The sequence below is a fragment of the Falco peregrinus genome, chromosome 5 (genome assembly GCF_023634155.1).
Source record: "Falco peregrinus isolate bFalPer1 chromosome 5, bFalPer1.pri, whole genome shotgun sequence".
NCBI lineage: Eukaryota > Metazoa > Chordata > Aves > Falconiformes > Falconidae > Falco > Falco peregrinus.
The window spans coordinates 21,240,679-21,262,793 of NC_073725.1; the positions used below are offsets into that span (position 1 = coordinate 21,240,679).

General features: G+C 48.5%; 1 protein-coding gene across 1 annotated transcript in view; it reads left to right on the top strand.

Annotated features, from left to right (window-relative positions):
* Positions 1-3,960: 3,960 nt before the first annotated feature.
* The window catches only part of TBX20 (T-box transcription factor 20), a 40,323-nt gene continuing 22,168 nt past the window's right edge, over positions 3,961-22,115 (top strand). Inside the window, exons 1-5 of the mRNA XM_055806612.1 lie at positions 3,961-4,187; positions 6,089-6,323; positions 7,587-7,751; positions 13,011-13,119; positions 18,737-18,895. Coding sequence (XP_055662587.1) covers positions 4,061-4,187; positions 6,089-6,323; positions 7,587-7,751; positions 13,011-13,119; positions 18,737-18,895 — 795 coding nt within the window. The 5' untranslated portion in view covers positions 3,961-4,060. The remainder of the gene's footprint in view (positions 4,188-6,088; positions 6,324-7,586; positions 7,752-13,010; positions 13,120-18,736; positions 18,896-22,115) is intronic.

The window sequence follows — 22,115 nt, forward strand, 5'->3', positions numbered from 1 at the left end:
CGGGCACCGGCTCCGGGCAGCCGGGCCAGCAGCTGCGAGGGTGGGAACAAGGCAGCCGGGGAAGTAAGGGAGGAGGAGGAGGGATGGGATGCAAATGACAGGTTATCCCACGGGGCGGACGGGAGAGGAGCGGGTGTCGGCTCGGCGCGGTGCTCCGAGGGGAAAGAGCAGCCGGGGCCGGTTTCGGGGCACAGCCCGCGGGTCTCTGCGCCGGGGTGGGGGAAGCTTTTACGAGAGAAAAAAAAAAAAAAAAAAAAAAAAGAAAAAGAAAAAGAAAGAGCGGTGGCCTCTCCATCACCACGAGAAGCAGTGGCTGCAAACCCGAGCACGGTCCGCGGCCCGGTCTGCGCCCCTTTGCGCACACCCTGCCCGCCGGCGGGGCTGCACGGCCGCGCAAAAGCGCGCAGGGTGGGAGCTCCTGTCCCCCGGGCACAGGCGCACCTGAATTTATCCCTCTTGCTCGGCAGGGCGGTAGGCTTCCCGGCGGGATTCTGCAGGTTTCTGCCCCTCCTGTCTCGTCCCCGTCGCGATTTGGACGAGGTGAGGTAAGGGCCGGGAAAAGGCGGCGTTCACCGTTTCCACGGGATCAGGTTTTCGCCTTTGCTTTTCAGGAATCGGAGCGACGTTTTGGACGGAGGCTGCAAGCTCCCTGTTCGAAACCTGACGGTGAAACTGAGCTCTAACCCTGGCTAAAGCTGGTAACTGGTGCGCAGCGGTTACCCTCAGCGATTACCCGCAAGCTGCTTTTTGCCAGAGCACAAGACCGTAACCAGCTTTTGACGGCAAAGGAGGGAGGAAAAAAAGGTGCTTTGAAAGCATCGTGATGCCTCATGAAATGGCTCTGCCATACCAGACTGACACTAGCGACAAGCACAGGGATTTGCTAGATAGAAACCAAACTCTGCGGTGTAGAAGGCGTGTTCTCTATCTGCGGATAAATAAATAACGAAGGGTTGAATTTAAACGGGTTCAGCAGGGTGTGTAACTCTGCTCTGGGGAGCGGGGGTGGCCGCTCGGTGCCCGGTCGCGGCTGCTCAGGCTCGCATCCCCCGGGAAGGGCGCGCAGGGGTTTATCCATCACATCGCCTAGGCTGGGAAAGCAGAGGGGGGACCAAGAGCGCTGGGGTAGGTCTGTGTGTCTCCGACGGCCCCCTCGTCTCTGAAATCACCCCCGTACCCGGACAGGGCCGTGGGCAGGGGCGGCAGAGCAGCCCAGGGGAGCGGGGCTCTGTCCCCTTCCCCAACCGCGTCCCCGGATCCCCGTGTCCCCCCGGCTGGCCCCGGCGGGGAGCCACAGCGAGGATCAGGCGGCCGGAGCCGAGCCCCGTTGGCTGCCCACGGGGGAGGAGGGGGTGCTCTGGACGTCTAGACAAGGCTCATTTCCTTATCGGAGGCGGAGCGAGGGGAAAAACTAAGAAAATAAAGGTTCTCGTGGGACAGAGCGGACAATTGCATGGCTTAACGGAGCAAAGAAGAGCCATCCCGTGTGGACGGACCCCGTTTAAAACAAAACCAAACGAAGCTCCTGGTTTCTTTCCACCTCGGGTTTTTGCCCTCCAAGGTGCGAGCAGGGACCCGCAAGCCCTCAAGGCCCGTGCCTCTCCCAGGGGAGCCACCCCCTGCCCGGAGGCGATCGCCAGCTCCGTCCCCGCTCCACGGCCGCGGCGTGGCCTCTGTCTCCCCCTCGCCCCCCGCCCCGTTCCGCGACTCCTCTCACCGCGCTGCGCGTCCCCCCCGCCGGGGCTGGGTCCTGCGCCCCCGCTAAAGGCAGCGACCCGCGGGGCTGGGAGTCATCCCGCGGCGAGGCAAAGCCGAGAGGGGTCGCGGGGCTGCGCCGAGGCCCCCGTGTCGGTGTTTTCCAGCCAGGCGCGGTCAGCATGGAAATATTAACCGCCCCCCGCCGCCCGCTCTCCGAGCCCCGCCGGGTCGGGCACGCCGGGGGCAGCCCCTGCTAGGGACGGGTATGTTACGACCTGGCTGTTCGGGGACGAAGATAAGCAGGGGAAAAGGGAGAGTTTGGGGTTTTCCCCCCCCCCCCCCCCCCCCCCTTTTCTTTTTCCAGGATCTGCGCTGTTACTTGGACGGGAGCTTGGGTTTTTAATTATCCTTATTTGCGCGGCGCATAGGTAGGAAACCGAAGGGGACTTGGGCATCCCCACTGCCACCACCGGAACAGTGTAAAGAACTCCCCGGGCGATTTGTATCCCCCCTCGTCCGTCTTTCCAGGCAGGTCGGACCCTGCTTCCCAGGTCCGGCCGAGGGAGCGCAGGGCCGGGAATCCCGTCCCGCCGCCGCCGCCCCTCGCACGCCGGGAGCTGCCCCAGGAGCGGGGCTGAACCGCGGGGAACCCGGGCTGTTAAAAGGAGGGATGTCCCTCGGAGTAAAGCGCTGTGGGGACTTTCTGTTGTTCGTTTTCTTCGGATTGACGTCGGGAGGATCGAGCGTTCTCGTTTGCGCTGTGGCAAGGCGTGATGCTTGCCGAGGTGACCTTGGGGCGGCAGGGGCTCCTGGCTGCCCGGCCGGGGGGGGGGCTGGCTGCGCCCTTCCCCGCCGCCCCCCCCCCCCCCCCCCCCCCCCTTAGGCAAGACCTGGTCCCCAGACCACTGTGGGCCACACTGAAGTCCTGAGCCCTCTGCCCATCGCGCGTCCTGTTGGCGATAATATATACATATAGATGTATTCCATTCTGTCTATACATTCCCTCTATTAGCAAATTCAGGTAATGAAAGGGCAAACCGCGGCTGGTTCTCGCTCATTTCACAGCGATAAGGTACTATTTCGTGTTGCCCACTTCACCGGCCGCAAAGGGTAACCCGCGCAATTGTTTCTCCGCGCTAATTAATTAAGTTCAGCCAGGATAGGAGCAGCACAGATGTTGGCATGTCTCTTGGCACAACTCTGCGTATTAAAAGCCCCTCGGATTGTGTTCTAGGTTTAGAAATCGAAACTTTAGTGATAAATTTGCGTGTCTTCTCGAGTCGTTTTTAGCGGGCGAGTATTTTCTCTTTTTATTTGAAGGACTTTAATTAAATTTCCCGCTTTTTTATTTACGGGAGGATGCCTACAAGACGTGTTTCAGAGTAGTGGTGAGCAACTTACTTAAATCACTGCCTTGGAATGATGTGCTCGTTGGCACCCTCAGCCCGTCCTGGCTTTCTCTCTGTCTCAATGTGCCTGACCAAGAGCCTCTATTTTGGTGGAGCCGATGAAGCGGAGTTGACGAAGACTGCGCGGCTGGTGGCTCACGCCAAGGGACGGGAGCCCAGCGGGGGTCTCACCTGCCCTCGGTAGGGGCGAGTGCATTTGCGTGGGATGACAATTTCTGGGATGCGGTGCAGGAAAATCAAGCGCATGGTCAGCCTTTAACCTTCTGTCCCACCAGAAGGCACACAACGACGAAAACGGCTGCTGTAAAAATTGTGGTATTTTAAAATTTGAATTTAAAATATAAAATGGACATAGACACGCACGCACGAGAAAAAACAACGGTTCATTTCCCTCTTCTCAACCACCTCTCCATCGATTCTTGCCTCGACAGAGCGAAGAGCCTAGGGACCTCCTCGGGAGCATCCCCGGCCGCGTGCCCGCCCCCCTCCGCAGGGCTCAGAGCAGCGGGGGGCGCACCCCGAAGCGCCGCCGGGGCCTCGGCGGGGAGCGCGGCTGGGTTGCCCGAAGGGGGAGCGGCGGCGGTGGCGGGGAGCCAGCCCGAAGGCTGGCCGCCCCCTGCCCACCCCGCGGGCGGGCAGAGCCGAGCCCAGCCCTCCCTCCCTCCCTCCCTTCCTTCCCTCCTTCCCTCCTCCTCCTCCTGTTGCTGCTGCTGCTGCTGCTGCTGCTGCTGTTGCCGTTGCCGCCTCCGCCCCCTCCTCCGCGGCCGGGCCGGGCCGGGGCCCTTGACGTGTCCCGCCGCCGATTGGCCGCCGGCCGATAGGATCTCCGCGGCCCCGCGTTAAGGCGGGGGAGCGCGCGGCGCCGGGCGCAGAGCGCCTCTCGCCCGCAGCTCCGCTCCGCTGCCCCCGCCGCCCGCCCCGTCCGGGCAGCGCCGCTTCCCCGCCGGCTGGCCATGGAGTACACGCCGCCCCCCAAGCCGCAGCTCTCCTCCCGGGCCAACGCCTTCTCCATCGCTGCCCTCATGTCGAGCGGCAGCTCCAAGGACAAGGAGTCCCCAGAGAGCACCATCAAGCCGCTGGGTGAGTGGGGACGGGGGCGGCCGCCGGGGTCCGTGGGGCGCGGGGCTCCCGTCCCCGCTGCCCGCCCGGGCTCACGCTCCTCGGGGGGCGGGTGTCCCCGTGCCCGCGGGTGTCCCCTGCGGAAGGCGAAGCCGCACCGCGGCGGCCCGTTAAGTCTCTTCATTGCGTCTCTTCTTCTGCGCTCGGGCGAGGCCGTTTATAGCATAAACAGTTTTCCTAAATTCCTCCAGCTTCGATTCCGCCGTTTATTTACCCAGCTTCGCCATTCGTAGAGTAATCCCACAGACCGAGGTAATTAACGTTTCTCTTCGCTGGTATGAAATAAACCTCTTAAATATTTATTGCAAATCATCTATGTTTTTGAAGTCTTGAGAGAATCTCCGGTATCGTGCCTAGGCTTGTAAGGGGTAGTACAATTTGTACGTAGACCCGAAAATCCCCTTGCTCCACAACTACTCGGTGTAGGCTCGTACAGACTGTTTTACTCTACACTGAGCAGGAGCATTTTTATAGTAATTCCTCGCGATTTTCGGGCAAGCGAATTCGCTTCTATTCAGATTCGCCTCGATTCAGATTCCCGAAGGCTCTTTAAACACATCAACGTTTTCCCCTCCTCCCCCCATCCCAGTTTCTGCGGCTTGTGGTCCTTGCTTGTACCCAAGAAAACTAAAAAAAAAAAAAAAAAAAAGCAAATAAAAAAATTGTATTAAGCTTTCAGGGCGCCAATGAACAAGATTACATTCAGTCTTACAAGCACGCAGAAAAGGCAGCGCTCTCAGCGTCTGCTTCAGCTCATCAACTGACCCAACAGATTTCACATAGTCCAGGGATTCATTGTAAACTTTTTCGTCTGGGTGATAACGTAGGCCGGGAATGTTGCACTGTTCGCGTTTGACGTGTTTACAGGGTCTTGTGTTAAACGTAGGTAGTTTCCTTCATTTAATTATTCTTTTTTCCCGGAAAACGCTCGTTCAATTAATTTTCCCCCCCAAAATAATATATTTTTAAACTGGGTCCCCCACGCCATTCTATTAGGACTCGAAGGGGAGCACCGCCAGGAACTCGGCTTGTGTCACCAGCGGTCGGGGCGAAACGTTTCTCCGTAGGGGCCGGGCGCCTTTGGGTCCTTCTCGGCGCTGGATCCGTCGCAGTGCGCCCGGCAGCCCCGCTCCCTCCGATCCTGTTCGTGGGCTGACACCCCCCCACCCCCCACCCCCCCCCCCCCTCGGAGCCCCCCAGGCTCCCGGGGCTTGCGGCGGGGAGCGTCGGCGGCAGCTACCGCACCCGCGCATGTTGCAGCCAGTTTCTCCGACGGGGCGCGCTCAGCCCCGCGCAGGGCAGCCCCGGCGAACCTGAGCGAGTGCCAGGAGCTCGCTGCCCCGCGGAGGGAGCGCGGAGCCTGCGCTTCCGCGCTAGGGCTCCTCTGCCAGCCGTGCAACTGAGGAGCGGCCGCCGTGCTCTCCCAGCGTCACCCCGGCCCTCCGCAGCGCCTCGGAGCCGGGCGCTCCCGTTTTAATGAGAATGAATGACCCTTCCATGGAACCCTGGGCTGGGAGAGGGGCAGCGCGCAGGACCGCGCAGCGCCCCGCCGCCCCCCGCGCATCACCCCCCGGACGCTCTCAGGGAGAGGCCCCGCGCCGGGCTTCTCCCGGAGCTCATCTGCGAAAGTCACCACCGCTGTCCCCCAGTGATGACCTGACGCCTAAGGACCAGCGCGGGGGGGCGGGGGGCCGCAGCTAAACAGCCTTTTGTTTTGATTTTATTTCGGGTGGGGGTTTGGTTTTTTGTTGGTTTTATTTTTTGTTTTGTTTTTTAATGGTTTTTCTCGGCGGTCGCCCCGTCCTGGCTGAACCATCTCTCTCTTTCTCTAAATTTTTCTCCCCCGGCTCCAAACCCTGCAGAACAATTCGTTGAGAAATCCTCTTGCGCCCAGACTTTGAGTGACTTATCCAGCCTGGACCCTCACGGGGATTTTAGCACCAGCCCTTCAACCCTGTGCACCGAGCCCCTCATCCCCACCACCCCCATCATCCCCAGCGAGGAGATGGCCAAAATCTCCTGCAGCCTGGAGACCAAAGAGCTCTGGGACAAGTTTCACGAACTGGGTACCGAGATGATCATCACCAAGTCGGGGAGGTAAGTCTGGGCACCCCGCGTTCCCTGCGGGCTCCTCCCGCAGGCAGCTTGGGACGGGGCGGGGGGAAGAAGGCAAAACGAACAGAAGCCCACGGGGTTGATTTGGGGAGAGCAGCTCGGATGGGCTGAGAGAGGAGGAGGAGGGTGAAGCCCCTTCGCGCCGCCGCGCTGCTCAGCAGCCGCTCGGCGGGCTGAGCCCGGCGCTGCGCGGTGCGCGGAGCCCCGCGGGGGGAGAGGCGCGGCGGGGTGCGGTGCCGGCTGAAAGCGAAGCGGGGGGTGTGGGGTCCCAGGGGAGAAATTTTGTCCCCCTCATAATTTGTTTGTGGCTAAAAGCTGCTCCGCGCGGTGCGGAGATTGTGCGGGGCCGGGGGCGCGGGGGTGTAATCCAGCCGGCGCTCGGGGCGGTGTGTTTCCCTTCTCTCTCGGTTGCAAAAAAGATGCAAAAGAACCCCAGGTTTTCCCGTCACCCCAAACCCCGCCGTTTCTGCGAAAAGCTTGTGGGGTTTGGCCAGTCAAACGCAGTCCCCAGGAGCCAAATGTCTTGTCGGGTTTTGTAACCCCCAAAGTTACTTGTTATGAATGTAGTTCCCCGACGATTTTTTTTCTCTTAACTAGCGATGTCTACCAGCATGTGTTTTAAAAAGTAAAGAAAAACAAAAAACAACCCCCGTATAAAATCTGCAATTTGAAGTTCAACATTTTAAACTGTTTAAAGTTAATTATTTCTGATCTGTGGCATAACCTTACATTTTGAAATCGCGTTTTGTCAAAATTTAAGTAAAGACAGGAAAGTTTAGTTTTGAAAATTCTTCTCGGAAATTTCGCGAGCAGGCTTAAATAACATGCATCTCAAACATGTGAGAATATTAACGGAAATAATTTCTGCAATATTTCCCTAACACTAGTACGGATTCCATTAAACCCCCCACGTTTCTAAGGACTTAGTTGTCCTTAGGTACAGCTATTTTCTGAAGTCGTGGTGTATTTTTAACTAACGGGCAAAAAGTACATTTCTTTTTTGCTTTTTCCATTTTTTCTTTTTGCTTCCAAAAAATAGTTCTGATCTCAAGTTGCTCTTTCTCTGTGTATTGGAAAGATGCACAGGAATTAAATTCTATCACGCTGAAGCAGAATCATTAGATGCTTTGATTATTTTTTTTTCAGGTGGTTTCAAATAGAATTCTTACTTTTAAGCTTTTCGGAAGCTCTCTTATTTCTGCCTTCCATCCACTTATTTATTTTTTTGATTTGCCTTTATTTCAGGAGAATGTTTCCTACCATCAGGGTTTCCTTCTCGGGAGTGGATCCCGAAGCCAAGTACATTGTGTTAATGGATATAGTTCCCGTGGACAATAAAAGATATAGATATGCCTACCACAGGTCTTCCTGGTTAGTGGCTGGAAAAGCTGACCCTCCGCTCCCTGCAAGGTTTGTAGATTTTTACTGCTGGTCCTTTTATTTCCCCCCCCTTTTTTTTTTTTAAATTTCAAGAAATACCTGCTATTAATCTTTCCACACTGTTTGCAAACAGCAGTATGAGATTTTTTGAGTCTGTGCTCAACAAAGTTGATGGTAGAACTATGATTAATTTTTGTGATGCAGAATCGGGCCTCAAATCTCTGCTTGAGGTTTGATTTAAACTGAATGTTCAAAGGTATGCAGGATTTGGCTGAAAGCTCTTGTACATATATACTTTTTTTTTTTTTTTGTAAATAAAAATGTTTGCTGTAATTCAGATAGAAAGCTTTTTTTAAAAAAGATATTGTTTTGTCTCTTGGGTTTGCCCCCCCCTCCCCGTATTTGACTTCATAATTTAAAACAATCCAAGCACCACCAGCCAAGTCCAAGTAGAAGTACTGCATTACAGTACAGTGCTGTTTATGCTTGAAATGATATTATTTCTTGATTACATATCCAGCGTTTGCTAACCAATAATTTTATTCTTGCTTTTAGTTGGCTATTAGATAGTAGGCAAAGTATGGATCAGCTCTACAGCACAGAGATTTTTGTTGTTAAGAAATCAGAATTTTCTGAGAAGTTGGGAAAAAATTAAGCAAATTACCCTCCTTCTCTACACAGAAACAAAATGCTGTAGAAAATTAATTTCTAAAATCCTTTTGTTAATGTAATGAATGACCAATTCCTTTCAGCGTTGGGAAACTGAGGCTGCAGGGCTCGGCTGTAGGTAGGAGGGCACTCAGTGGAGACCCACGCTTCATCGTCTTCAGCCCAGCACTTCAGTACGTACTTAAGTCGCCAGGTCCAGTAAGACTGAAGCACATGTCGAACGGCTTTGCTGAGTCAGAGCCGGAGATATGGAAATAATGTGGATGCCTCTCTGGCTTCAAAGAAACTTTTCGTGGAGGGCTCTGCGCAGGCACACAGACCCGCTCCAGGTGGCTTAGCCTGGGGTTAAGAACTTGCTTATTACTGAGGGAGAAATTAAAAGTGAAACGCAAGAAATGGAAGCACTTTTTTTTTTTTTTTTTTTTCTGTGTGTGAGTATAGGGATCAAATCCTGCACACTTTCCTCATATAAATAGTTCAACTGAAATCTTGCTGACTGCTGATTTCTGTAAGGCGGCTCAGGGAAGTAAACAAACAAAAAGCGCATGCAGAGAAGCTGTGATTAAAGTCAGCAACCTAGGAGTTATGTCGGCTTTGTTTTCATGGCCAAAAAATCCTTCTTGCAATGTGGTTAACGTCTGAGGGCTTCATTTGACGTATTGTAATGGGCACTGATCAAAACCCAAAGGAAAAACATGGATCCTGCTCCAAAGGAGTCAGCATCAAAAGAAGAAATAAGGGAAGGACAGAAATAGCTTTAAGGCAGGGTTTTCCCCTTCTTATTTTTCTGTTCAAGCGCTTTTTGGGATACCTATAAATAGATTGCTAATTCACGCTCTATCTGGCATAGACTAGTTGAATGAGGAAATATAAGAACATCAGACAAGAGACTGATCTTTGGAATAATTAGCAGCTGCCCTATTGAGTGTTTTAGAGCTGGGGTCAAACTTTCTTGGAGTTTAATATTTATTGTCATTGTACTGGTCCTGGATCTTTCAGGTCCCCATTGGATCAGTGCCCCTATGTGCAAGTGTATAGCTGTGCTGTTTCATTTTCAGGATGTTTTCAGAATATTTTGGTCCTATGTGTAAATGTATACCTTTCCCATTTCATTTTCAAGATGCTTAGCCAAAACACTACTGATCCCAGCACAGGCACAGATTGCTTTTTCTTTGTGTGAACGGTACTTACGTATACATTTATGCATTTTATCCTTCTTATGCTCCTGTTTGAGAAAAAGGATGTCAAGAGGTTCAGCATGCTGATGTTTGCATTACTAGTGCTTCTTCTGGAGTGTTAATGCATCTTTTGAGGTGGGAGTCCTCAGTCTTGCTTGAACAGATTAAAAGTAGCACTTCTTCCATCTTGAAACAGGTTTGGTCCTGCTCCAGTGACAGGAGCCCTTAATGAAGTCAGGATTTCTTGTCCTCCAAACACATGGTTTTAGCTCTCCTCACTCAAGGGGTATTGGGGAGGGGTGTACGTGTGCTTAGTGCCTGGGTGCTGGTACAGAGGTGCTGACTCCCCACGCACATCACTGCCTGCATCTGCACAGGCGCGATGGCATCAGGGAACTATTAAGGTGTCACATTGTGCATGGGTGTAAGATTTTGCAGGATCAAACCCGCTAGATGTTTTGCTTTTTCCATTACAAAAATAACTTTCAACACTAAGACAGCTTTTTTTAAAAAATTAATAAGTATTCTGTGATTCTTTTTGAAAGATTAGCCCTTCAGGGAACTTGCTATAAAAGCTAGTTTTAGCCCTGTCTTCCTGCTGTCAGTGTTTAAGATAAGTTTATGTTGCAACGAACACTTAAATAAAAATACTTTTCAGAGAGTCTTTTGTAAATCTTCTAAAGTGCTATCTGGGTATAGAATTCCTATGTGATATTTTATGTTTGTTCTTCCAAATTGCTAAGACTGCGTGAAACATCAGTTTAATAAGTTTCAGCATGTACCTTTACTTGCTCTTCTTCCTTTTTTAACTTCTTTCTTTCACTCAAAAGTTGGTTGGGGTTTTTTTTTTTGGTTTGTTTGTTTTTTTTTTAACACTATTTGGCTACAATCATTTGTTTAATGAAGTTACGGTGTTCAGACACTTACAGAGAACTCTAGGAAGGAAACTTTAAAAGGTATTATATTTTGCAAATTGAGACATTAAGGTAATTAAAAGCAGCATGCACGGGGCTTGTAGGACCAGTCCAACTGTTAAACTAAATAGGAGAGCAGTGTCACGTTCCAAAATATGCATGAAGGAAGCAGTACCCAAACTGTGCATATATCGTGAAGCATTATATACTGTGGAGTGAATTCACATCCAAATATGGCTTCTAAAGCCCTTGTGAATTGAAGGGAGCAGCCCCTGGCATCTGACTGGCCTTAGGCAGCAGAGGCCGCGTGAACTTCTGGGGAGCCTCGCGTGCTGTGCTGGAGCGTGCACATTTATTTCTCCAAGCCGTTCGCTCATGCGGGCTCACAGTCTCATTGACGGCTTCTACTTCAGAGGGTGATCTGTCTAGTTTTCAAGCCCCTTCTCCCAGGCATACAAAGTTAGACCGTAGCAGTAGCGGAAGCATGTGGATAGGGGAAGTTCACCAGGTGGAACCACATGTTGCAGTGGGATTGACAGCATATAGGAAATCAGAAGAAAAGCAAGGTCTTCTATTAATACATTTAGGTAACCATGTACATCAGGTGCCCATCCTTCAGGGACTTTCCCGTTGGCACTCTGCTAGCATCCAGGCACTTTGTAGTCTGAAAGCAGTGCCAGGTATTAACCGCCTATGGTGTGAAACAAATGGTGCTCAGCTTTTAGACACATGAAGATCTTTACTCATTTCCCAGCACATATTTGAAATAGTTTGGCTTTTTGGTCCCAATTAGCCAAAACTTGCTGAGCCTGACACTCTCTGATCACAGTAAACATTATTAGCTATCCAGACATTCAAAATTAGGACTCAGGCTCCAGGGGAGGGGAAAAAAAAAAATCACAAAACTGGCTGAAAAGTTGCAGGATATGTTTGGAACTGTTTTTGTTTTGCCTTCGCTAATTCAGGGCTCTAAAAATTGAGATTTTTGTAGATTTTTTCACAGGAAGGCAAAGTTAGTTTTCATGAGAGGTAAAAGTCCTTTGATGTGACAGAATTCCATGTCTTGGGTTTTCAGATACATCATAATTTTTCATAAGCTTTGCAGGGCAATCAGCAGAGTCGATAGCAGTGAGGACGCCTGTATGCTAGGAATATTTTATTGCAACAGGAACCCTGGCTCAGCATCCCTCCTGTGGACACAGCTACACCAGCCAAGCTGTGCTGTGGATCAATGTAAGGAAAACATCCTGCACATCGGAAGCGAGCTGTGCCGGTAAAATTTTAGTTTCACTGTGTCTTGGGGATTCTGCTGGCAAAAATGGAGAGTGCAGTATCAGATCCCCTTCCTCTTTGAGCAACAGAGCTGTGCTCCCTGGAGTCTTTAGTATGGGCATTCCTTGATTAGGGATCAGTGCAGTCCATCAGAGAGTTACGCCCCACCGTTTAGTGGTTTTTCCATTCCCCTCTTGCCTAACCAAAATCGTAGCTCAACAGCAACAAAAAATGTTTATCTTTCTAACCCGGCATCTCAGTGCTGCCCCACCCACCTAATGGAAGAAATCCATCCGTGTGGCCAAGGACATCACCCAAAATGAGAGTCAGGCCCTCAGCGAGGGGTAACCAGCACCGACAGAAGCAGAACAGGTCTGGTTTGCACTAGCTGAAGGTCTAGTTCAGCCTTTAATTCGCTATCACAAAAAAAGTTTTGAGTCAAGTAATTTTCAGCAGTACATTATTCCTATAAATTCATTGTTTTTAAATAGCCTGGCACTTGTAATTAGTCTAGTCATAACGTATATATCATTGTATCTACATGTCTTCTGTGCTTCCTTTTCTTCTGTTTAATTTCCCAAGTGGTGGATTGTTAATTACGGAGCTGCAATTAATTTTGAATGTCAGACCACTGTGCTGGACTGCAGCCTTCAGCCTCTTGTAAACAGACGTCACCACAGCTAACGTGTGATCGAGTGCAGGTTAAAATCATTATCACGGCTTAATGTTACATATAAAGAAAAATGCATTTTTATCTGCATTCCCCCATTATCTCTCTAATGACACCGTGTTTTTTCTCTTGGAGCTGTAGTCATTGTTATTTTAAGTGCTTGTTAGTACAGCTGTGGAGAAAGACATGATCGATTTTTCATTTGGGAAAAGACACAACAGCGAATGTTAGTTAATGTCTCCATTTTAGATAACTAGATAAAAATACTAGGTATGGTTAGAGAGCAATCTAGCAGTTGGACATGGGATTCTTCATTACATTCCAGTGAAATAAACAACTTGTCTGCTTCATTGTCTTTCATCAATGGTCATATTTCAGGCATTCATTAATTTGGGGGAGACTGTGTCTTGTTCAAGTAGCCGGTCTGTATTACCCTAAGCCATCAGGAAACCCACGTCTGTGAAACCACTGCATATCCCAAAAGCAAGATCCTACGGGCTTTTCAATTTCCTACAGAAGTGATGCACACGCACAAGCCACGAGGTGAGATTTTTTTCTGAGCAGGCCTTTTCCCTATGTGTTTTAGGCTGTACGTGCACCCCGACTCGCCGTTCACAGGAGAGCAGCTACTGAAGCAGATGGTGTCCTTCGAAAAAGTCAAACTCACCAACAACGAGCTGGATCAGCACGGCCATGTGAGTAGCCCTCCTGGTGGGTGAGGGTGAAGCAACTGGTGCAGGGGAACAGCTCGCTTGTGCTGCAGGGCTAAGCTTTTGAGAGGGGGACTGTGATGGGGAAAAGCTGCCGTGGCCCCCGTATTCCCTCTCTCCTGGCCAGCCCTTCACACTGCGGTGGAGGAAGATGCTGCGCGAAGCTTAAACACGTTGGGTTTTAATCTGTTGTTGAGGAACAGGTGGCTTCAGAACTCAGTTTTTTGACCTTTCATAAGGTAGAGCCCAGGTCAACGCAAGCATTCAAATTATGCTCCTACTGCCACCAGAGGCAGAACATCCATCGGGGGCAGGTTCAGGGTGGAGTTGACCATCAAAGCGAGGGAGAGAAGGGAGGCAGGTGGTCTTTTTGTCGTGCTTCTGACTGTGTTTTCTGGTGACTTGGCAGTATGTTCTGCCACTTGCTTTGGCTGTCAAGCTCACACATTTTTCCGTGTGTGCTTGGAAGCTCCCTCTCATTACAGGCAACTTGTTAGGGCTGGTCCATCAGTAAGAGCTCTTTTACTTCCAGATTTGTCACAGCATGGGCACAGAGTCAGCAGAAAATACTGATGTGACACCAAAGCAAGGACTACTGAATCAGAAAAAAAAGTGTGTCTCAGTTGCTCTTGAAATAACTGTAGGCTACCTGCAAGTCAAGGTGTCACAGGGTGGACTTGGGCCTCTAAATGAGATGGGTCCCAGCTCTGATTGGCACCAGTTTGTTCTCACAAAGCCCTGAGGCTGGAAGATGGTAAATAGAATGCAGAGCTGCTGGCCATAAGCTCCTGCTATGCTCCATCATCCGGACAACCCCTTTAGCTACCTGACTCACTGTCTGATAGTAGGTGGTAAGAAAAATGGTCCTGTCCCCTCCCCAAAAGTGCCTGTAAAGTGCAGAAATGGATTGGTAGCACCTCCAAATTGTAAAGGAGGAGCTAAAAGTGTTGCCTCTGGGCTTGGCAGTTCCCCAGGGGAAGGCTGAAAGAGCAGGGGGTGGTTTTGGAAGGGTTGTTGGCTGAGAAGGGGACAGTTAAGAAGACCAAAGATAAAGGCAGTGTTAGTAAACAAGGTGTCGGGAAAGAGAGGAATGATTTTGAACTGTGAAGCCTGCGCAGGAGTAACTAAACCTGTAAAACTGAATAATTGTGGCATACAGGGTATCAGAAATCCCTCCCATAGTGCAGTACTTATTGCCTTTTTGGACCGTGTGAGGTGGTGACCATTTGTCTGAGCTGTGTTCTGTGCAAATGCTTCTCATCTGAAAGAGAATTTTTATCATTTCAAGGCCTAAGAATTGAACCACAGCCATGGTCATTTAAAACACATCCTGGAGACAACAACAACAACAAAAGGAGTTAAAAAAAGAAAAACAAAAGAAAGCCCAGATAGATGCCTCTGTGTTGTTCTTTTGTAAAGATCTGTCTGTGGGTATATTTTTCTTGAATCTGGTTCCCACTGTTGCTCCCTTCCTGACTAGCAGAGAATGTCTTTTTTTTTTTTTCTTCTTCTTCTTCTCTTTTATTTCATAATCTGTAGAAGGGCAAAGCTGAAGATTTGTGGGCTCTATCACCGAGTGATGATAGAGCAGTATACGTGCACATTTAAAAAGAAGCATTTTTCATCATAACAGGGGCCATGTGTGCCTCTAATAAAGGGCTCGCAGCAGTATATTGCAAACCTGTTAGGAGTGGTGCAGTTCCCAGAAGCCCAGATGAGTATAAAAAAGAAGTAGGTCTGAGAAGCTGTCGGGAACAGAGACATGTGACAGAGCAAGAAGATGTAATAGTCTCAGATACAGGCAGTGGGAGAAAAGGATCTGCAGCATTTGAGATGCGTCCTCCCGATTGACTTTCAAAGCAGCAGCAGAGGTGGATCCCATGCTTTATGCAAAGGCTTTGGACAGCCAAAGTCGATGGAAAGTTCTGCATATTCTGTTCAGAACAAGCCCTGAAGGCTTGATCCTGTGTTGAGGTTTGTGTGACAGGTGCTGCCCCTTCGCAGAGCATTCCCTTTTTAATATTTTGTGGGGTTTTATGTTCCAAATTAGGTTGTCAGCTTTTATGTGCTGCTTTATTGAAGCTATGTAGATACTGTCATTGGATGCTCACTAGAATTAAGAAAGAAATTAATTCTCTGGAGCTCTTAAGGAGGGCTCATGGTGATATGATCAATGGCATTTCTGAGCTCCCATGTACTAAGAGAAGGGGAGAATCTAAATCCCTCCTGAAATCTCTCCCTTCAGTCTAAAAGAGCCCTTCTTCACTAACAAGATCTTTTAAACTGACCTGCTAAAATCTTAATTACGTTCGATAATGCGTGTTGGTTCCTGAGGAAATTTGAGTGACCTAAAAGATGCCTTTAAATACTAGTTATAGGTAGAGAAGCTGGATCCAACCTGATTCCAGTTCTACTTGCTTGCTTTCTCCATCCTCCAGAAGACAGTTTTGGTTGTGAAGGTAATTGTGGTGTTTTATTTGTAGGGCGGTTCATTTCCTGAAAAGGAACCTGAAGAGAAGAGAGGCATTTGTTTGTTCTAGCATTTGTTTGTTTTCTCTTATTTCAAGACTTTTGGAGTTGGCAAACATTTCTGCTTGTGTATCTCCAGCAGCATGCATAACCTCAGAGCCATGTACATGTTCTCCCCGAGCATCAGGCAGCAGCCTTATCTCTGTGTGCATGACATACAGCTTGCTCCATGGAAACACACTGAGATATCCTTACCAGAGGAAGGAAATGGCTCCTGTCTCTGGATTTTTATAGCTGAACGAGTAATTCCCATTTCCCTGGTTGTGGGACATTTATGAACATGATTTTTTTCCCAGATTTCTGGTGGTTTTACACACAGGCTGATTCTTTCAGGACTTTTGGTTGCACTTAGTTGGGGTGGCGTCGTTTCTGGTTTCTGGTGAGGTGAACCGTGAGTGTATACATTATTGCAGTTGTTTTTCTGGCATTTATGATAGCAAAGCTCAAACACATGAATGCTTGCAAAAGCAAATGTAAAGGTGTGAACATGGCCAACAAGTAACTGTGAAAGTAGGGGTTTCGGAACAGACACGAGGAGCTATGCCCAGAGTTGGTTTTTTTTAGAGTCAACCTGGCAGAAGTTAGGAACCTCCATGCTTTTTGAAAGGAAACTTCGCCGGGTAACGCTCTTCTTTGGTGAATATGGAAGCTGCATTCACAGAATAGCTCCTGAATTCAAAGCCACCTCAGGGATTTTGCAGCTGGCATCCAGATTGCCTCTGGTGACTGGTCTGTAGCCAGTGGGAACCAGATGCCTACAAACCTGCCTGACCTTACAGCAAACAGGATCCTGTAAAGATGGATCCTGGTCATCTCCCCTGCTGCAGGCTGTCAGCACGAAGGCAGGCGGGATGGCTGGGGGCCTGTGACCATGCTGTGCTGCCTGCAAGCGTGTGCCAGGGGGCTGCTGTAAGGGTATGCCTACCTGATGTTTCTCTCGGGGCAGGCGAGCACGGGTATCGCACACCTGGCATCAGGGATTTCCCAATAGCTATGATAGCTACACCATGCAGGTGGGCGACGGCTTGGACTCTGAGACCACCCTTGGGGGTACTCTGGAGAGATGCACGCTGTGTATCTAATTCCTTTGGGCTGTTCTGATGATACTAACAGAAGAAGCCACATGGAATTAATGGGCATTGTGTCTTTGTGCAGTATCCTGCTGACTTCACTATCACTGAGTAGTGCAACATCAGCAGCCTGTGCGGGGATGCAGGTGGAGTGCTACGTGCATGGACCCTCACGAAAAGGAAATAGTGACCTTAACCTTGGCCATGGGTCTTTTGTGACCTCCTGGCTACCTTCAGTACTTGTTTTGTACCTGAATGACCTGATCTGCCTCCGGTGGGAAGGTGGAGGGAAGAGCATGGTGGCAGGGGATGTTGTCCATGTAGCTTTTGGTTCTGGAAAACTTTCATAAAGGATTACATGGTCTTGTTTGAGAGATGGGTTTTTCTTTATCACCGCTTGCATTCAGAGAGGAGTGAAAGGGAAGGGCATGCGTGGGAGCTGCTCTGTCACAGCTTTTTCCTCTTTCCGCTCGGCTGCTGCTCAGATGTAATGTCTTGGTGTGAATATCACGGCCATGAAAGGCAATGGGAAGCTCTGTGGGCCAACCCCTCGGTAAGCTCATCACCATCCATGCACTGCCCTTTAAAGTGTATTTTCCAGCTGCTTAGAGCAGCCCAAGTGACTAGGATGGCAAGATAAAATTTTACAGAGAGAGGGAAAAGTGCTAAAGATATTAAAGGCAAGGTCAACGGGCAGGGTGTGTGTGTGTATGTAAAATGGTAAAGTCATTTGGGAAAGCACTTGTGCTGGTAAAAGCAGACACGCAACACTTTCAGGACAATGGTTCCCCATCACTGTAATGACTTTCTTGTCACTGTGTGTCCCACCCTTCTAAGTCACAGTGCCGGTCTTCACAACATTTGGCCCCGAAGGAGCAGCAAAGAAAACACTGATGGAAATTTTAGCCTCAACAGAGCTGTCCCTAAGCTCCCCACTCCAATGCAACGTGCAACCTTTCTCGTTGACTGAGTTAGCATGAAATACTGCACCACTTCTGCTGTGTTTCAGCTGAAGTTAACGCTTCCTGAGGAATGCGCATTAGCTATTCCAGATGTACGGAGCTGACTGTAACGTTGTTATGGCCCCTGCAAAATAGAACCACCCACACCATTGCCAATTTCGTCTTGTGACTGTGATTATATCCAAAACAAGGACTGGTGCAAGCCGAGCTCTGTATTTAATTCTTATATTGTAATACTGTGGTTAGAGGCAGCCAAACAGGCCTCCAGCCAGTGGTAACTGAAGCAAGTGGGACTCTTGGTTTGACTCCAGTGAACGCTGAAATTGGGTAGTTGGTACATCAGGTTTCGAATTGTTTTGGGAGCTCGTAAACAATTATTAATGAGGATAAAATGGCAAAACCTGGGGGTTCTGTACTGGTTTCCCTCTTTGCTCTCATTTTTGGTAGTCTACACCAAAGAGCATCTATGAAGCAGTTTGCTGTAAAGGTTTGCCACAGTAAAAGGACATGGGGAGTTTTATTTTTGGTCAGCCAGTTTGTGCTGCTGCTGGTAGTGTTTTTTTGGTTGGGTTTTATTTTTTTTGTCTGGGTTTTTTTTTGAGGGATCCCTGGCTGTTTTCATTCTGCACCTGCACATTTTTGCAAGTGTGGATTCTCAGTCGTGAGCTTTCAAGAGTTATGTATTTACACTTGCAGCAGACACCTACAAACTTGGGCACACACTAGCAATAACAAATTCTGTATGTAAAACACCTCACCTGTAGGAACAGGTATTTATGCTTCAAAAAACATGTGCTCGCCAATGGCGTAGGAGTGAGAGGAAACTAGCTCCCGGGATGTCTGCTTTTCCACCTTCATTTTCTGGAACTGCCCAAAGGAGCTGGAAAGTTTGCTCTGAAAATCAGCCTCTGGCTAGTTACATTTCAGTTGTCTCCTCTGCCATGTTAATTAGATCTTCCCCCCACCCCCTACAGTTTTAAAGCTTTTGAGGGTCCTGCCAACCTTCCTCTCAGGACAGAACCTTGTCACTCTTCCTTGCAGATCATTTTGAATTCGATGCACAAGTACCAGCCAAGGGTCCACATTATTAAGAAGAAGGATCACACGGCTTCTTTGCTAAATCTGAAATCAGAAGAGTTCAGGACGTTTATCTTTCCAGAGACAGTTTTTACTGCTGTTACCGCCTACCAGAATCAATTGGTAAGTACAGTTGTTAACTTCCATGGATTTAATTAAATCCCACCCTGCTGAAAACTCCCTTTCCCCCAACCTAAACGAGGAAGCCTTCTGATACAATTCTGCTTTTCCATGCCAACGTCTGTAGTGACCATGCATGATCAGCTCATACCCAGGAGTAATCCTTACCTCTACAGGCAGTACTACTAACTTCAAAAGTATTATTCATGGGAGTAAAGATGACATGAAAGAGGTTTTAATTTGTCTTCCCTTCTGTCTATACAAAGCTGTTTGCATACTATCATTTAGTCCTTCTGTAATTATAGCTCATTAAGGAACTGTTCTTATTTGCAGCAACCCTTCATGACACAAGCTATTAGCTGAGAGATATCCTGGTTTGCACATGATTTCATGGGCTTAAAAAGTTGGCTAATTAAGCTGTAAGGCTCAAACGTAAGGGAAATCACTCAGAGATATGCTTTTCAGAGGCTGCCCAGATTACATCCAGATGTTTGAGTTTCAATTTGCATACCAGTGAATAATATATACAAAATGGAGGAGATCATAACAATGGATTGCTAATGAGTAATTTTAGGAAGTATATAAACAATCAGAGAGCAGAGGCTCTCCTTGACAGTGGATAGGGCTTTAATATTTCAGTCAGTGGAAAGATGTTGTTGGCTTCAGTGCGATTCAGAGCATGCTGTAAGGGCTTGATGACTGTGGCACTTCAAAAAAAAAAAATACCACTTTCCCTCTCTAATTCCCCTGAGTTAAGAAAAATATAAGTACTGTCCAAATATGTGGGCAGGCAGCATCATGGAGTCAGTGTACCTGCTGGATTTTTTAAAGAAGTCTGCATTTCTTAATGTGAAGCAAAAGTAACTAATTTCTGAATGCCATGAATAGAATGATACTACTGCATAGGGGGCTGAAGAAGCTCTGAAGATGATAGTAGTAGAATTATGTCCGTCCTTATGACAGACCCCACATCCCACTTCAAGGCTTTAATATCAACGTGTATTGGTTTTAAATTCAGGTTTGTATTGGAATGCTGCAGAAAATGCATTCAGCACCTGGCAATCTCAAGACTATAATGTTTGGACAGGCGGTTAGATTTTTCCATGTAACTTTCTGTAGAAACCAGCAAAATAGTAACAGGCACAAAACCAGCTAAACCTGGAATTTATTTCTGTAGGACGGATTTGTGTTGACCAACAATATTTACACCAGAGATGTTTCTAAACTAACCTTCCCAAAGCACATACATTGAGTCCTGGGAAATTTCTCAATGGAACATCTCCGGAACCCCTAGAGGTGGATGCTGTCATTTTATTTATGACTAATGAAAATGGAGCCTTTTTTCATTTTTGCCATTTCTTTCAGAACTGTTTTAAGGAGGGATTGATTACATTTCTGGAGGTTATTAGATAAAAGCTAAATACATTACACTTTCAACAAACTATCTCATAATTTAAGATTTAAAGGGCATGCATTTGTTTAAACAGTCAAACCACTGCCGCAGAGTTGAATTGTAGGTCAGATTTCATTTTAAAATGCTTTCTAGCAGATGTTCTCTGATTGTTTGTGAGACAGTCTCTCAGGAAAAATATGGCCATAAATGATTGTGAGTCTCATCTGGCTTTGGTGGATACAAAGAGTTTCTCTTGTGATGTCATACCAAAGCTTTAATATTAGGAAAATGGAAGTTTGATTGGTGAAAATATGCTCAAGAGATGAAGAGATGTCCTTATTATTCTGCAGTGCAGTTGGCTCGCTGTGTTGGTGATCTAAGTCATTGGAACTAGTCAGAGCTTGTCTTTTTTCGAGGTAGTTTTCAGAATGCTGCCATAAAAATGTTCACTGTATGTGAGGCCCAGACCCACTGCTCTCTGCAACACCACCTTGAGTCAAGGGCTTATGGATATCTTGGGAGTAGAATGAGACTCTAACTAACTTGCTGGGCTGTTGCAAGCTCCTGTGACAAGGCTGGTGTTCAGGGTAGTTGTACCTGCGTGATGAGACAACCTCAAACCCTCAGCCAGCACTGAGGTCCCGTGCTGTTTGACCAGCCCGTAGGAGCAACCAGTGAGCTGCAGCATCTCCTACGCGGTGCCTTGAAGCAAGGGCTTTCCGCAGAAAGCTTGCCCCTGGGTGCACCCGAAATGCTGGGCAGGGCAGACAGCACCCCGGGGGTGCAGTGAGCTGCCCGGGTGGCAGGGCAGGTGGGTGGCAGCCGCAGGAAAAGCCGCTCAGCGCATCGCTCGTATATTGCAGACTAGTAAATAAATACTCAGGTTTTGCTTTAAGCCTGTCCCCCCCTCTCTGTGTTTCCCTCCCAGAAGACTTCTTTCTCAAAATGAAAAGTTGGATTCAGTTGCCCTCTTTTTTTTTTTTTTTTTTTTATTATTATTTTGGAAGAGAAGCCACCCTATTTTGAAATACCTTTGTTTGATGAGAGCATTTGATTGTTTGAGGATTTGGAAAAGATCCCTTTTCTTTCTGAGACTTCGAGGGCCGGCTATTAAAAATGACTTTATGGCCCCTCCAATACAGGCTTATTTTTGAGGAAAGCCAGGCTGACATAGCCACTCGGTATGAAGTGCCGAGAGCTGTTCATTTTCATGGGCTTCAGCAAGAGCTGGAGGCATTCACTGCCTTGCAGGACAGGTCCTGTGTTGTCCCTTGTCAAGCTCTAACTCCCACTTACGGTTTTATTTTTAATTCTTGGAAGAAGTATGGTTGGAAAATCTGAATGTTGTGATGATGTCTTAGGTTTTATTCACCAAATCACATTTGGTTGGACAGCTAGAAAACTTCACAAGGGCAATGGTGTATTTTTTTCCTGCTCCCAAAAAAACACTGGAAGCCACCACCTATGCCTGAAAAGTTGCTCTGGGGCAGAGGGACTCCATCTGATCACTGGGTTACTCTGGCAGAATGGAAAGGCTGACAGGATGCACTGGGCAGGTTTGTAGCTGCCTTAGAAGAAGGAAGGAGAGTTTTGGTTGTAAGAGCTCTGTTTTTCCAGGACTGTGATGGTTTTAATGGGGTTACTCCTTTAATCCAGGATCTGTCACTTTAAATCTCAGTTCTCCCCACATTTTCCCTCGCTCCTTCCCTTTCTCAGCCTCCTTCCATGCAAAAGCAGTTAAACTTCCCCCACGTCAGGGCTGGTAGGTCTGGCTGAGAACATTTACATCCTAGTAAATAAATAAATAAATGGATGGTGGGGCTGAACAGA